Source organism: Lottia gigantea (genome assembly GCF_000327385.1).
Source record: "Lottia gigantea unplaced genomic scaffold LOTGIsca_12, whole genome shotgun sequence".
Taxonomy (NCBI): Eukaryota; Metazoa; Mollusca; class Gastropoda; family Lottiidae; genus Lottia; species Lottia gigantea.
In genome coordinates, this window is record NW_008707225.1 from 1,534,637 (window position 1) to 1,552,720 (window position 18,084).

At 33.7% G+C, this 18,084-nt stretch overlaps 2 protein-coding genes across 2 annotated transcripts in view; one reads left to right on the top strand and one right to left on the bottom strand.

The window, feature by feature from the left end:
* The window catches only part of LOTGIDRAFT_156829 (hypothetical protein), a gene marked incomplete at both ends in the record, with an annotated part of 4,076 nt that extends 3,583 nt beyond the window's left edge, over nt 1-493 (top strand). Inside the window, 2 exons of the mRNA XM_009048100.1 lie at nt 53-144; nt 327-493. Coding sequence (XP_009046348.1) covers nt 53-144; nt 327-493 — 259 coding nt within the window. The remainder of the gene's footprint in view (nt 1-52; nt 145-326) is intronic.
* Nucleotides 494-912: 419 nt separating this feature from the next.
* On the bottom strand, nt 913-13,152 carry LOTGIDRAFT_110718 (hypothetical protein; the record flags this gene model as incomplete). Its single annotated transcript, XM_009048101.1, has 26 exons — nt 913-1,033; nt 1,415-1,609; nt 1,972-2,138; nt 2,635-2,793; nt 3,026-3,172; nt 3,360-3,461; nt 3,774-3,897; nt 4,054-4,253; nt 4,672-4,982; nt 5,338-5,569; nt 6,067-6,202; nt 6,496-6,616; nt 6,883-7,081; nt 7,424-7,591; nt 7,793-7,969; nt 8,160-8,286; nt 8,567-8,633; nt 9,151-9,235; nt 9,829-9,975; nt 10,216-10,353; nt 10,532-10,683; nt 10,865-11,033; nt 11,355-11,535; nt 12,020-12,224; nt 12,731-12,858; nt 13,100-13,152. Coding segments are annotated over 26 exons (4,011 nt in total), but the record flags the coding sequence as incomplete, so codon positions are not given.
* Nucleotides 13,153-18,084: the final 4,932 nt, after the last annotated feature.

An 18,084-nucleotide genomic window follows, 5' to 3' on the forward strand; every position in this document is an offset into this window, starting at 1 on the left:
ATCATAAGTATATCAGTGATAGTTTATTATTATAGATTCTATTATTTTCTAGGAATAACTTGTTGCAAGTCAAGATATTTTTTAAAGATATGTTTTATACTGAAATAAAACATGTACCCGAATTTGATTTTGACTCTATATTTGGTAAGAATAAATTGATTGTTTTGTCTTTACACGCAACTGGAGTTCTGGAGTTTCGATTTTTTTTATATTATTATAGTAACTGAGTCTGTGGATCATGTCTTGGTCATTGTATCAACCTCTTGCCAGCTTCCCAGAATCTGACCTCATATTCACAATAAGAATTCTCGTCCATTATCTTACAGGTCGAGTTGGAGGACAAATGGGTTTATTTCTTGGTGCAAGTTTGGTATCGGCATTTGAATTATTGGTATATATGGTAAAATTTATCTGGAATGGGGTTGAAGGACACCGAGCGAACACCAAGAAAACCAATATTCAACCTCTTAGTGAAAAGTCGATTCCAGGATGAAATAGCTTGTGATGTGAAGAGATTTCGATTATACAGTAGTCTTTTGATTGATGAATTCTTGGACGAGTTCGTAATTGACGATATTTTAATCACCTTTTTTTTAGTTACTGTCATTGATCCGACGTAAAATATCGTCAAAATCGGGTTGTGAGCAGTGAAAGCTCGATAGAAGCTAGATTTCTCATCTATTAGGATAAACCGTACCATGCGTTTTTGGATTTGTGAAATCTCGGACTAGTTATTGCCCTTGACTTGGTAAAACGCGTCAAAATCATCCTGTTAGCGCTAAATTCAACCACTTTCTGGTTACTACAATATAGACAAACCGGAAGCTGATTCCATGAGGATAAAAATGACGATGTTCTGATAGAGAACAGAATAAGATGTAAAGAAATAAATATTTTAATCAATAAGTAATATCAATGATGGTTTGTTATTCCAGCCTCCCTAGCCATTCCGTAAAATACTGATGTTCTATCTTCTAATAAAACATTTGGTTTATCAAACTCCACTATTCTTCCGTCATCCATTACGATTATTCTGCAAAAGAAAAGGAAATATTCTGATATTTCATTCATGTTGTCATATTATTATTGTCTGGATAAGTCCCGTCTTAAGCGTTACCTCTCAGTATATGGCTCTGCTTTCCAGGCGGAGTTGCTTGGCCGTGCTGTCATGTTTCAGAGAGTGGGTTTGGTAGCCTATGAATAAAGGATGGCTTAACTTTTACCCTGGTTAAACAACATCTTTAGCACATTTTCGAGTACAAAACGAAAATTCAACCATTCATATTTCATCAATTATATTATCATATTTATTTGACGTTCCTTTATTATCCATCATTAGGCATCTGGATTGTTGTTTGTAATGTTCCATAAACATTTAAGTTATGTATATAATAAGAAATGTATTTTTACTCACCTATCATAATCTAATATAGTATTTAAACGATGAGCTATGGTTATTATTGTACAATCTTTAAATGATTCACGAACAGTCTTTTGAATCAATGAATCTGTTTCATAATCCACAGCAGCTGTTGCTTCATCTAATACCAGTATTCTAGTTCTCCTGAGTAAAGTTCTAGCTAGGCATACCAACTGGCGCTGTCCAACACTGAAATAGTTTAATCCGTGCTATCATATAGGATGATAAATGATTTGTAAGCTTGCTCTTTTCATTTTGTACCGTCTAGAATGATCAAAGACCAATTTTAGAAATTCTGGAATAAATTTTGATCGGAGACGAACCAGATTTTACGATCGGCTTACTTTAGCTTAATCAATAAATTTTAATGTTTCTATTACAACAGGAATTACTGCTTGATATACATGCCGTCTAAATCGATTACACTATTTATATTATACAATTATTAATAATGTTTGAACACTAGTAGTCAACAAGATACACCAGTCCTCATATTGACTGCTTGGACCTAATAAAGCCAAGGGTTGCAAACAGGCATTAGAAAATCTCACCTGAAATTACTTCCACCTTCACCACATTCATAGAAAATTGTCTCTGGAAGACCTTCTACAAAAGGTTTTAAATGAGATTGACCTAGAGCTACCCATATCTGATCATCAGTGAATTCATCAAATGGATCTAGATTCATACGCAAAGTTCCGGAAAATAATACCGGATCCTGGAGGAAAAAAAATACAACATATTAACCTATTGAACTCGCCGAGAGGAATGTCGGACTACGCCTGACCTAGTTACCACAATCAGGTCACGAACATACATGACCGCTATGACCGTAAAGGGCGAGGCTTCAACTGATTTTTTTTCTAAACGGGACTACATACGCTATGTGACGGTCTGTCGTAAAGATAAGAAAGAAGCGTCTAAATTGGATTCGAGAGATTCAATGATGAGTGACACGACATTCTTTTGGTTATGATGACGAAAGGAGGCCTACGTGTTCTGGTAATTTTGATAGAACTAAAACAACGTTAAAGATAGGTTAGAAATATCAAATCAGTCAGTTACGGTATCGCAATTGAAAAATATTTTAATAGTTGCAGTTGTAGCTGTATCAGACTTAATAATGATAGATGCTTTATCCCCTTTCCTGACCTAACGCTGAAAAGGTACTGGATGGCATAACGTCAAACTATTTGATTTATACATGGCTTTACCTGTGGCAATATGGTTAATCTAGATCGTAAATCATGCAGTCCAATATCAGCTATATTTACACCATCTATAATAATCTCTCCACCACTACCTTCAACTAATCTAAATAACGTTAATAACATAGAACTCTTACCAGCTCCAGTACGACCAACTATACCAATCTGTAAAGATAAATTAGATCATAACGCTGGAAGCCAAACCGTCAACAAGTCAACCTAAAAATTTTACAAGCACGTTTAAACGATTGATTCGACTTATTGTTTTAAAAAGCCCATGTGTAACATATCTGGTCATATTTTTCACCTTTATAGGGCTTCCATTCTTTTCCAGATTTATTCTTCCATTTAACAGTTTACATAAGAACTATAGGTTATATTAGGTATCTAAACTTACCTTTTCACCACCTAAAATGTCACAACTGACTCCTTTTAATACTAGATCTAATCCTTGGCGATATCTTACTTGGTAATTACTCCATGTAATAGAACCATGATCCGGCCAATTACTACTTGGTCTGTTGTCAAAATTTATCAATGCCGCCTTAAAGATGATTCAAATAAGTGAATATTAATAATTAAAATCAACCACTTGAACAGGTAGTGGAATATTTACCGAAACAAATAAGTTTTTCGAGTCTAAAAGTACAAGAACATTCTCCTGATGTGACCAAATTATTTAAAAGAATATGAAATGGTGAAAGCATACTAAGCTTAACCATGAAACTAACCTCCGATTCTATCTTAGAATATTCTAAAACTCTCTCCACTGATACGATATTACTTTCCAGATCACTCATTTGTCTGACCATCCATGCTACAGCTGCAGATATCTATAAAACATCATAGGATAACTTAACGTTAACCAACTTAACTATATACCAGCTATATCAGCTCATTGAAAGGACGCAGATTCCTCCAACATATTTCAGTTTCATTTTCAACACATGAGAATACTGATGATCAACAGATTATCATGAACATCAAAGTGTATTTAAATTGTATTTTGTTGATTTTTTGAAAAACGGAGGCAAGTTTAGAACAATTCCTGATATATTTAATGAAACAAAAGGATTGATTATATATAAGGAGACGACGTTCCATCGTGATATTAACAGTAAGATAATAATTGTAAGAAACTCTACCTGTAGGGCATATGATATAGAAAGACCAGTAGGACCCGCTCCAGTATCACTAGAAGCCACCGCTAGTATACTGGCTGAAAATACTATTAATGATGAAACCAAATCAAGATTTAATCCCAGCCATCTGAAACAGATATTCACAATGGCGACTTTGTTATAAAATGCCACAAACTAGTACGAATTTATTATTCAAAGTAGTTTGAAGCTTGCAATTCCAAAATTCTGTCAGGGGCTGTGCGGATCGCCGAAGAACAAGATAACATAAAAACACAAAATTTACCTGTTTGATGCAATACCAGCAAAGTAATACACTTGGTTTTTATCTACTATATTTTTAATATGGTGTAAACATGACCCAGTAACACCATAGGCTCTAATAGTACTAGCACCACTTAATGTTTCACTAAAATGAGTATAAATTGGTGTCCTGGTCACAGACTCAATACGTTTTAGTTGACGTGAAGTTGGTATATAGAATTCCTGCAAAACAGAATTATCAGTATGCAACAGAGAAACAAAGATGGAATAGATGGCATTGAAGCATACTCTTCAATCATAATTACTCCCTTAGGCAATGTTTCAAATAGTTTGATAATTGCCACCAAAACACAGGTAGTGTCAGCAAAAGATACCTGTAGTATGAACACCCATAATAGGTCCAGACAATTTTAACCGAGCCCTTACATGACGAATGTTTTTTAATTTGGTCAGAAAATTAAATAGGTATTGCCAAACGATGCAAACACATACAAACTAATAATCAAATCAAACTTTCAATAGATTGCAGTCTTGTAGTTATCACAAATAATTCGGCACTTTTGAGCCAAGTTCTGAAATGAAAATAGGATGTGCGTGGGATGGGACAAACCGTATATTTTGAATAGTAAAAATTAATTACCTGTACAAAGTAATAGAAGGCACCAATAGGAATAAAGATTGCTATAAATATTGGAGTTGTAATACTTATAACCAATATAGTAGCCGATACTATCAGGAACGTTGATAACCACATCTTCATAACTTGAGGTAGTGTGGAATCTATCGTCTCTGTATCACGTGATAGCCTATTTATTATACGACCAATCGGAGTGGTATCCAGAAAAGACATTGGTGCTCGGAATATCGAGTCCATCAATTTACTGTGCATTACTTGAGCCGCTTTATTCAATCTAGTCCAATATAACAGGGAGTGGACGAGTACCAGAACAACTGTAGTAATAAAAAGTTATGTAGTCTGTATAGTCTTTTGTGGAGGAAGAAGGATTTGCCGCAGGAGTTTCCATGAAGAAAAATGACCAAAATCATAAAGTCATTCATTTAAATGATGCTTGCCATGACATGCGAGATGTTTATGTTTTATGTATTTCTGAAGAAAACTGACTGATTTTAAGAAAATTTAGATGTTCGGATGGGACAATAATCTCTCGACAGCCGGAAATCAGAAAAAGAGTAGGCATATGCCACTCCATCCATTTCATTTTTTTTTTCGATTCATTTTGTTAGGACTCGAGCTCTTGAATTCAATATTTCTGAAGGTAAAATGTTGAAGATGATAAGAAAATACCTTGAAAAACACCAAACAGGCCGTACACTGTTAAGAAATCGTGGTTTCTGGTAACAAAATTGGGTGTTTGTTGAAATGTGGCATTATTGAGGTCAGGATCATCGGTCCAAAAGGTCAGCCAATAATTAGATCCAATACTAGCAGCTTGGAAAAGGACAAAGAAGAAAATAGCAGCTGCAAAACCAATCGAACCAGCGGCTTTAAAATAATAAAGAAATACCTTGAAAGGAATCTGCAAAGAAAAAAATTGACAATTGATGATATATTTAACATCCAATATATAGTAATTGTTTCTTTCGATCATTAAAGGTTAATAGACACGTTTGCAACATCAACAGCACTCAGTATTCTCATTGTTTTGTCTGATTTTCCCAGTCGCTGTCCGAAAACATTGATTAGGACTACAGCATTTACAGCCTATAGCCCCGAATCTAATACGCCCACATCGATCTTTGTCGGCATCAATTCTGGTTTGTTGAAACGCCCTCCTACATTTCCTCGGTTGAAAGTCTAGTTTTCATATATGATTATAATGAAACGTGGTATGTAGATACGTTAACATAAATCTGAATATACGATATTAACCCTTGTAATTTAACATTTTTATAAAATGATATATGATCAACAAGTAAAGATCAAGTGAGAACTATAGCAGTTTGCGACAATTACAAATCGTCCAACCACAAGGTAAAGCTAGCGAATTTAGACTATCTACTATCTTTTAATTACCTTTCCCCGTCCAGTGGATTCAACCTCAATTAACTTTCCTTTGCTTTCCATCTCATCTTTCTCCTTTTTCATTGATAAAGTCATAGACGTCGATAGTGTTAATTTAGTCACCGACTTCCTGCTCACCGAACTTCTCCTCCTAAATTAGATAAACAGCTTTCAAACAAAACAAGATACCAGTTCTGAAGTAATTTTATCACAAGAAAGAGTGGGTCGCCATTGCTGGATTATTAGAAAAGACAGGGGTGGGGAAGATTAGAAAGATATACAAAATTGAATTCAACACGTCTCAAGCTGGCCTACAGCATGACTTGATTATTCAGAGGGGCAAGTAATATATCTGGGGGAGCAATGGCGTATGGTGCTTAGTTGCAGAAATGGAATTGGTCGCTTGTCAGATTTTTTCAGGAGGGGGTGGGGTGTTGCTACATTATGGTTTCAAGGATTGTCAGAATAGAGTTTTCATACCTTTTCCTTTCAGTAACAGGATTTTCATCTCCTGACGTAGCACCATCTGATGTTATTGCATCAATTTTTTCCCACATTCTTTCTCTCATTGTTTCAACTGAAATATTTCGGTATGCGTATTTTTATAATGACCGATTATGGGAAAAGAGAGGCAACGTTGTTCAGTTCACATAATTTTAAGTATGAAAAATCCAAATCCTTATTCTTCAATGACCAAAATGCAGAACCATGTCAAATCTCCTCGTCTTATTGACATTATGAAAGGAGTTTTGCCAATTCTTGTTTTCAAGACATTTTTAACGCGCCTGTATCGAAATTTTCTTGATGATAAATATCATAATGTCCTACTTTCGGCATCGGGTTCTTCATCTTCAGACTCTATACCAACACCTTCAATTAGATACGTCTTTAAAAACTGAGCAAAAGCAGCATTGCCTTTTATCAATTCTGCATATGTTCCCCTTTCTGTTATACGACCATCATTCATCACCAGTATGTTATCAACCATAGGTAACCAATGTACACCATGAGTTACCAATAATCGTGTCTTAAATGGTTAAAGAATTATTTGAATATCAATTGGGCAGAGATAGTAAAATGTATAAGACAGGTTTAGCACCAATTTCTGGTAACTTGCACTTGTTTCAATGACTTTCTAGCGGACAGAACTCAGTATGCACTTCCGGTAACGTCTGAACACTACCGTCACAAAGTGACCTTGTATTTTTTTCTTTTAGTCATGTAATGTTGATCTAAATATACCAAGGTTGAATATGAAGGTCAGTTTTAAAGGATTATATAATTTGATAATTTATGCTAGGGAACGATTCATTTCGTTATCAAGGACAATGACTGGAAATGATAGGTCATTCAATCTAAAAGAGGTTACCTTTCCTTTCAGACAGCCAAAAGGGCCAATCATCTTCTTAAAGATATGTTTACCGACATGAGAATCAACTGCGCTCAAAGGATCGTCAAACAGATAAATATCAGCATCGCTATATAGAGCTCTTGCTAAACTAACTCTCTGTTTTTGTCCTCCACTTAAATTGATGCCCTGAAAACCAAAATAAGACGGTTTGTAGACTTATAACTACTCTATTGCAATCTCTTGCTTGCTTGACTCTTCGAGGCAACCATGACGTATTTTGGTTAATCATACTGCCTGCTGTACATACTGAGATGAAGATAAATGCATGTCAGAAACGACTGACTACACAAAACATAAATATTATGTAATAAAATGCTTCATGGTTACCTTTTCGCCTATTTCAGTCATATCACCACCAGGAAGAATTGCTAAGTCTGCAGTTAAAGCACATGTTTCAAGTGTAGCTGTGTATTTGTTTTCGTTATAAGGTTTTCCAAACAATATATTTCCCTTCACTGTATCGTTTTTCATCCAAGCTTGTTGAGGAACATAAGCTATGGTTCCCTGTAATAACAAAATATAAAGATTTCTTAATGAATGGGGGATGAAGTTGCATTTATGACATAATATGGTTGGCGAATTCTAATGTCCTGCATTATTATTAGGCGACGATTTTTTTATGAATCAGCTGGGTAAATGTCCAATGTTAACTGTTAACTCTACTGGCAATCAGTTGGTGTAATCATAGACGTACCTTTACTCTTACATCACCACTTAATTTATCCATTTCACCCAAAATAGCGGATATAAGACTAGATTTACCGCAACCAACTTGTCCTACAACAGTTACCAACTTTCCTTCTGCTATCTCAATATTAATACTTAAATTATAACAAAAAAATAATTTTCACTGCTCAAATAATGCTCCACCCATCAATTGTAGAGCAATATAGAAATATTAAAACAGGACCTAAAACATGTTTATCATTTACTTGAACTCTAATTAACAGCATGTTTCAGGTTTACTTTTAACATATTTAAAATATAAACATACAGAATCAGTTTGATATTGTAAAAATAAGGGTATTTATTATCAATGAAAATTGTACATCAGAGTTTATATGCAAGGTCAAACAAGTATCGGCGAATGAAAACTCTTACTTGTGTAATACTGAAGGCATATCTTCATCCCACTTAAATTCTCCATCTCGAACAGAAATAGCAAATTCTAAAATAAAAAGATACACGAGATTGTAAACATGTAAATTCAAGCTTTCATCTTGTCATTACAACGTTATTTCAGATGTTTTACAAGTTTTACATTACGTGACGTTTATTTTTTCTACGTTCTGTTTTGTATGTAATATTGAGCAGCAATTAGACCTACTCCAAGCTTCCTCATAAAAAAAAAATTAGCTGCTAACTGCATTGTCAAACTGAAAGTTTGGATTTAAGGTTTCGTTTTAGTGTTAAAACCGTTGTATTTGTTTTTTTTATTGATAGTTTTTTTAATATTTCATTTATCAGAAATCTTCTTTCGTAAATTGTGACTTGGTGCCATTTCTTTGACCAATGGAAAATTACCTACTTAAGTACTTCGGTCCAGCTAACCTATCTAATATCATTGCTATTTAGCACAAAGGTGATGATTAGTCTGAAGTGACGGCGCAGGAGTATCCCAACTGACTCATATGCCAGACATCAAGGCTTTTGATATTGAGATGGAATACAATTATAATACTTACTAGATGATTGATCCTGTACTGAGTTTTCTGGATCTAGGTCAGGTTGAATAATAAAAGCATTAATTCGCTTAACAGAAACAAATGCCTGAAATAAAATGATGCTATCTATGTAAAACTCGCATACCGCCTATGATATGTGTTGTATACATTGAAACATACAGATACACTATCGTCCAGCAGTTGGAAAAAAGAGCAAACTAATGCCGCTGTCCTGGCAAAATTTCCCTGATTGCATCCTGCATAGTGTTACCCATATTCATTTTCCCAAATGGTACAGAAAAATAGGACGTAAACTCCATCCGTTTTATTTCATCAAAGGAAACATTTTTTCCAATCTCATATTTGATTTTAATTGTGTTTGATTGCATTGTCTCGAATGTCAGGGAAGATGCTTAGTCAACAAATTAATGACAAAATAAAATGATCAGTTATCCAACAGGTGCAAGATGAAGTGCAGTCAAATTATTCTCATTTCGACACCTAATATTTGCTACTAGAAAAATTATATCGAATACCTTTCATATGAACTAAAAGGAACACTTATAGTTAACGTTTTTCCAAGTAAGTCTATCCAAGCAATAGGTGAAACATTTCGTCTTGCAATAGTCAAAGCTCGACCCATGCATGCAGAAAATCGGGTAAGTGCAAGATGACTGGATGGATCAAAAAATATTGTACCTGAATACTGAAATTAATAATGATGCCCAACAAATTTAGTGGAACTCTCAATAAATTGAATAACGACAACGTTACAAAAGCCTTTTGAGCGTCTAATACGTTATTTTCGTTCATAAGGATGTAGGTAGCAAATGTTGCAAAGGTTACCTGCAATGATAAAACCAGATATATTATATTTAGAGCTCAATGCAATTCAAATGTGTTACATTGCCATCTAAATGCGGTTTATGACTGGTAGCTCGACATTAGAAATTGGCTGTATGACTTTACAAAAAAAGAATTTTAAGAAATGAAACCTCGAAAATGGCGAAACTGTCCCTTTAATAACATCTTTGGTAAGGCAAGGCACGAAAAGACACAACAATTAAATAAATGAAACAAACTTACCAAAAACGGCGCCACTGCCCAACTCATGCTAAGTACAATGTATGTATAGGCTATTTTGTACAACTCACGAATTTCCAGAGCTCTTATCTTTTCCACTTTCTCTTGAAATGATAACTCCCAACCATACAGCTTTAAAACCTGATAAAAATAGATTTTCTATTTTAACTCCCACATTATTATTCTGCTAATGAATGGATAATGAAACAACTCATATCTGAGACAGATCTGATGCCGACATCCAATTCTCTGGATCTGAAAGAAGTTTTAGTATTAAGGATGCTTATCTACGGACTGAAAACAATCTCCAAATTCAAACCTTGATTCCATTTAATATCTCCGTCATCCATTTAATTCTTTTATCTTTGATCTTGAGATTTTCCTGTTGATATTTTTGTTGTTTTCCAGCAAATACAGAATTGATGGGTATCATTAAACATAAGACAACAACCCCAGCAAAAACAGCAGGTCCTGGAAAAGAATTGTATAAACAATTGTTGCCAAATTCGTGTATTTTGGATTTTTAATAATTTTTTTACAATGCATGTAATATAAAGTTTCACTCTGCTTTTAGACTATAATATAAATATTTACAAAATACAATGTAGATTGGTTCACACTTCACTTAATTGTTAACGGAAAGGATATATACCTATGGTATAGTAAAGCAGTACCAATGAGAGAACTATTTGAAGCGGTGTTGACCATAGTAAAGCTAAAAAGTTGAGCAAATCTTGAATTCTTTGGCAATCGACAGACATGAGGTTAACAATTTCTCCTGATGTTTTGATTTTTCTTGCTTCGTTGGTCATTGTTAATGCCTGAAAAAAAAAGTTGTTGAGAACATAAAGTGCAATATTAAACAATAGGTTAGTTACGATTTCTGTTCCGCATGAGAATTTCATATGGTAGCTCACCACTGCCGACTGCTACCCATTTAAATGGCTTGAAACTAAAATAATTTACCTCTTGAATCAAATAATGTGAATCCCATTTGAGAATATGCGTCTGAAATCTTTCAATGATGTATCAGCTCAACAAGGGTCCTAAATTTTAACTGTTTCAACAGTTTTGTAACATGGCAGTCCATAAGAATGCGGTTCAGTGTACATATACTTGCAGAGCTATGAGACATGACAAACCTTCTGATATATAACAGATGTCAGCGTTGACTTCATCTGCATACCAATTACAGCTGCTTGATGAAGACTGATTTGAAACAATACAGCTCGTATTATACTAGTCAACATTAAACCAACCGCTAAAATATAACCTCTCCATTCTGGCAACTCATCACGGGTTGACATATATGATATAATTTCTCTGTAAAAAGAATTGATGACTGTTAATGAATGAATGCATAAGAGAGTAGCTAATGTTGATTTAGACTGACTTCGTCCTCATTCATTTCTTTTGCAAAGCTTCACCCCGTTAATATAGTGTTAACACTTCAGCAATTGTATTGTAATGAAATGTTGAAATATGGTTCAGTGAAGATAGTTTTGAGGTGACAAATTCATGTACATACTGTCATGTTTTCACATTGTCTGGTGCGACTGTCTGGATTAAAACCAACATCATATTCAAAGCTACGTAAAATCTATGAAAAGATGTCACTGACAGTGACACTGTGGATGTGTGATTATTGCCAGCAAAACTATTTTCAAAATATGTCTTTCTCCAACACTTGAGAATCGTTTTTATCCCTAACACTCCTATCATCTATGCAAACATCAATAACGACTGCTGAAACCAGTTCATCGCAATTCTGTAATATTTGTTAAAAGATATATAAATTCAGACTCACCCTAGAATTAAAGGACTGATAAAAGTTGAAATATCAGCAAAGAATTTTGTAATAAACGACACCATTAACCCAATACAATGTATTTTACATAGAACTTTAAACAATGATGGTATTTTAAGTTTATGTTTTCTCTTCAACCTGGCGATGGAATCATTAGATGATGACGATGAGGACTCTGGATGTTTTGGATCAGTGTATTGTTTCACTTGGTGAGAAAATAATAATTTGGATTTTTCATTGATATTCGGAATACCATTAGCACCATTAACATACACCACTTTATTGTCTTCATATACCTTGCTGCATGTAAAAAAAGAATAGTTAGTATCTGCATAACTAAACATATTTTTATGCGTCGAATATCGAATAACTGTTTAATTAAGGAATCTGCAAATTTTTCCAAAAACATCTTTCTACAGTTTATTTATTTGAAGCTTTTTGTCTTCGTCGAGAAACTATCATGACAATGAAATGGAATGGTCAACATCTTCATTTTATCTGTATTCCCGATTACAGTTCCTTGGAATTATGTTCAAAAATTATCCGATATGGAATAGCTGGTGAATGGCATCTATGAGACTATGTTAATGATTTAAATAGCATTCTTAAAAATGCGACCACCAGAAAAATATTGCCGTGTGCGAATTTAATCGACTTTGATTTTCTTTTCTTCAAACTAGTTTCAGATAAATTTCGCCTACTTTTTTAGACGAACTCGGTTGACCTCTTTCTCCCAATATATCTCAAACTGTGGTACCAGTCGACTACTAGCATCACGAGGATTCAGTTGCCAAACATCACCTTCATTTAAACCTTTTCTGTACCCATTGAGTATCAAGCTAGAAATAAAACTTAGAATATATTTCTAATCTAATTCTTATCTTGCTATATAATTATTTCGTACAATTATTTTTGTACACATCATCCGACTTTATTTGGAGATAGTTGAGTGCTGATGAACACAAAGACTATGGCTTGTAAACAGTTTTAAATACTTTTTATTCTCCTCAAAAGACGATAAACTGCCAGTGTGTTCATACATTTTATCTTTACTATAAATTATCATTATCATTTACTTACGGAAACATCCACGAATAGGTGAGTTGACCAGGTAGTGATGCTGTAACCTCTGGACAAGGGTCCTATACAAAAAAAAAACAAGTAAGTTCTAAGTCGTCAAAAAAAAACCCCGGAAAGATTCGATGCCAAATCATGGCCGTCACAATTTTTACAGCATACCATTTTACCAATATGTTTAAATTGAAATATCAACTGATAGTCCTTGTGTGAAAACCACACTCCCATTCGTCATACTTCATTTTTAAACCCGTATTCGTGATACGATGACCAAAATCCTGATATATCCCGAAAATATTCATAATTCATATATTATATATACTTATTAAAAGGCAGAGTTGAAACAAATGTTAAATTGAAAATATGACATCTAAAAAATATTTTTATGATTTATTGCTCATATAATTGACATTGAAACAATCCATTATGCTTTTTAAATTTTGACTACAAGTGATCAATCCGTTTACAAAATGAGGCAGAATTTGGCACAACTCTTACTTAAAGTATCACTGTTAATTGGAATTCTTAAGATATTTTTTAGAAAAGGTGGCCTTTTATAATATACAGGAAATATCATACCGTTCCAAGTTGACTATAACCATCTCTACTGTGAAATGCTGGTTTATCAGTTACACAGGTCAGCACAAAAATAACCACTTTAAAGAAGTATGACGCATAGAACAACACAAAATTGACCAGGTCTTCATTCTGATACTGAAATGAAATGGGAATTTCTTATAAGTAATGATAAAGAGTATCACCATGATATATGCGAAAAGAGAAAGGTTTACTAAGATAATTATAACATCTCGAGGTATCTTTAAAGGTCATATTTGAATCCATAGTTTTTGGTCTAGGGTTAAGAAATTTCCATTCTTCTGATCACAGATAAGGTGAACTTACATTAGTAAGGATGTAGGTATAAAATGGTATGATATCTAACAGTAAAACTAGTAACCAGTATAAAAATAAAATACTTGATGAAGCAATGCCCTTAATCCGTTCATATTGTATAGTGAGTATCACAGATAACTGAAATTATACAATGATATGTAATACAAGAACACATTTCATTACTATTCATACAACTATATCAAATTGCTAAAACAGACCCAGAAGATTAGTAGCCCAACTAGAGTGGGGGCCCATAGAATTTTTTTTACATAATGCTCTCCTACATTTATTTCTAAGGGTGAGGCTGGTTTAGAAGATGCCCGTGGATTTGGTTCAACCAGACCTTGTGGTAGTAGAGCCACTGCAAAGGATGGCATTTCTTTAGATATACTGTCCCAGCAGTGTTTTCCGTACCATGTGGTCTATTATCTTACAGTAGATTTGTTTTACGTGGTTATTTCAGGGTTTTCAGACTAAAAAAACTAACTACAATATCTGAATAAAGACTTACGTAGGTGAAGGCTCTGATAGAGTGTGCTACATAATAAGATGCAGGACCTCGGTGACCCTTGACAACATAATTATCATCTTCAACAAGATTTACTAAGGCCAAGACTACCAAAATAAATACCATAAACTAAATGAAAAATGCAAGAAAAATGGGATGAGTTTCTTGAAGGAAATAAAAACCAGATCTTCTGTTCCATGGTCATCGCCATCCCTTCATCTTCAAGTTTAAGCTTTTTGGTCAACATTCAAGTTCAAAAGGTGCACTTTTGAGTTCCACTACAGGTCGTGTTAGTTCGAAACATCTGTCTCTATCCCAACCACTGATGGTTACTTTGACAGGTTATCGGCTTGAGTAGATCAGCCGACATATTCTGCCCAAATAGCTATTAGAGACTCGAATTAAGACAGATGTTTTGGTATAAGATTCTGTGTGACTGTCTACTTTTCATGAACGCTTGATGCCATCCTGGAAAACCTTGTCTGATATATTATCTCAAGTGTCAACGAATTTTTGACGAGGTTTATTTCTCGGAATTTCTGTGTTGATTGAACAATGATCACGGGTCTTTTGTACACAAATATAGTAGGGTTTTTCCAAAAAATAAAAAAAAATATTCAGATTTTCAAATATTTTTCTAAACAATTACACTTAGTTTTTTTTAGACTGTTTTACAGTAAACCAAGTAAATCGGCGCACACACCAACTTTACTTGTAGTTTAACGTAGATATATAGTATGTAAATTAGAAAAAAACATATCTTAAAACTTGACATATATTTTGATATAATATATCATACTAACAGATCTTGTTTGACTAGTATTTTTATTTAAATCCTTTTTTATACAGTGAATTATACTGCACACTCTACGATCAAGTGCATCAAAAGGAAACATTGTTGACGTCTTAATTTGCACTTTTCATTCAGATTAAAAACAGGGTATCAATGCTATTAATTGTTCAAGTGTATACCCTTCTAAAATCTTTCTTACATCCTGCAACTGGACCTCTTAACCCCTTTAAAGTGTTTGTGCGCACTGACTTTCAAACTATATTTTGAATTATCGATATCAATTTATAAAAGAAGACTTACAACTGGAGCCGCGAACTCGATTGACTTTAATTAAAATTTGAATTGAGATGGTTGAACATCTCTTCTTAATTTGACTTTTGTGTTTTTTTTTGCGAAAACTACACACCTTGGAGAACGGCAATCTATCAACCATTTTTTTCAAAAGATTTAGCTGTACGATAGATGCTATCATTTCAGAATCAGGTCATGTTGTTCGCTACATAGAAGTTTTTACTTCAGAATAATGAAACTGCTTGCAGCCATCACAATTTTAATTATATATCTTAATCTTTCATCAAAGCATGATGGACTCAGCAACCTGCTAAGCATTATAAGCATCTGCATGTACACCTCAATCTGATGGAATACCTCATTATACCGATGCAAATATGCATTGAAAAAGGTTCTAAAAGGTGTCCAATAAATGCAGTGGATAAAAACTTACAGATTTGATAGTATTAAAAGTATTAACTGGTATAGGTGTGGTAGATGTAAGATGGTATGAATAGTACATATAAAATGGTAAGGAGAATAACAAATAACCAGATGGTATCCACACTACCACTGTATGTGTAAAACAATCGGTAAACTGAGGCCAGCTTCCATTGATCAACAGTGTAGTGTTCTGAAAAATACAAGGGAAAATAACATCAAATAGTTTTACAATAACGAACTATTGTATTATATTATAAGAAAGAGAAATCATACTAAACTGTAGATATTGGACTTAGTCACAGAGTAAATTGGGTTATTTGTAGTTTTATGTCCATTTATTCCTTGCATTTGTTTAGGCTATAGAGCAAGAGTCTGAACCACAAAGTCGTCAAATACCATGTATTCCTTGTTACTCTTGCACAAAGTAGTAAAGAGGTATAAATTTTGAGAGATATGAAAACATATTGGAATCTTGAAACAAAGTTAACAACTTGAGATGATGAAATTTGGACTAAATAATTTTTCGTGACCGCAATTCAGCATTTCTTTTATTTGTCGCCTCAGGGCTGTGCATATCATATATAAAAACTGTAATTTATTTCATTCAAGTGGTTTGCTTGGGTGACAGAAAAAGAATTTATATAATGCAGGTTTTATGTTATGTTATGCCAAGAAAGGTATTTAAAGGGCAACAGTTCAGAAATTTCATTTTTATATAAACATTGGAAATACTTTCTAGACCTATTCCTTTAACAACAAAAAATGACAAACTACATAATGACGATATCATTGAATATGCACAGAAAACAAAAATATAAGTCTATTTAAAAAATAAGATCAAGTCAAATTAGGTATGATATGAAAACTTATATAACTTAAAAATTTTATCATTTTAAACTGATATAAAGGAAAATGTAATCTTGTTTATTTGTAACACCAACAATTTAAAAAAAAAATATCTGTGATATCATCAAGTTTTGTTAAAGGAGCAGATTCGCCATTTTCGGGTGTTGATTTGAGTCTTGAATATTATGTAATAGAGTTCTCAGAAATCGCATTATGCCCTCAAAAATACCTAAAGTCGTCACAATTGGTACTGCAGTGTTTCTATTTTGGTTTTCTACAGATTGTGACTCATTGTGTCCGTATGGTGCTCTTTCCTCATTTTTTTTACAGAATACATTTTCTTATTTGTTCCACATAGTGACTGACTAAATTATAAGGAAAAAAAATTAAGATATATTTTCTATTAGATAAATTTCGACTGAGAGTAAAATTTGAATAATATTTATTGAAATGAATTGAATATTCAAAAATAACACTGGTCGTCTCTTTGCAAACAATGAAAACATTATTTACCATGAAATTTGCCTTTTAAGCGGGAAATTTTCATTCTAAAAGTGGGGTGGGGGACAATTGCCCCCCTAGAAAAGTGGTTTGCACCCTCAATTGTCAGAATGCACAAAATCGATTCATTTTTTCTAAAATTTTCTTGAGAACTCTCTATGAGTGGCTTGCGACTATGACACCACCAAAGAGTAGCCAAAATTTGAATGGAGTCAGTCTGTCCCCTCTTTGTACCCCCCCCCCCCCCCATCCCTCTTTCTAATAACTACTTAGTTGTATCGTCCTGTTACGGGGATTTTTGGTGTATATTTATGACACCAGGAAGGTTCATTGAAGAAAACAATATTTGCCAAGTTTTAAGAGGTAGTATTCCTTTCATTTTTTATCAATCTAATGAATACTGTCTGTATTATGTTGGGGTTTATATTTTAATCCACGTAAAAACACAACGGACAGCAGAAATTAAATTTCCAACATCAAAAAAATTAAACCTTACCCAAAATTCACCATCGCAGAATTCATAGAAACCCATTCCGAAGATGCTGTAAATCGACACAGATAACACTAACACATTACATAACAACAATTCCTATGACGTCCAACGTAAATGGATAACACTTATATTATGTTCAAAAGCAATACGACATTAAATGTCTTCACCATTCTACCTTACTCAAAATGGAGAATGACCGCACTATGTAAACAGAATGAGCTAGACGCATGTCACCTTGA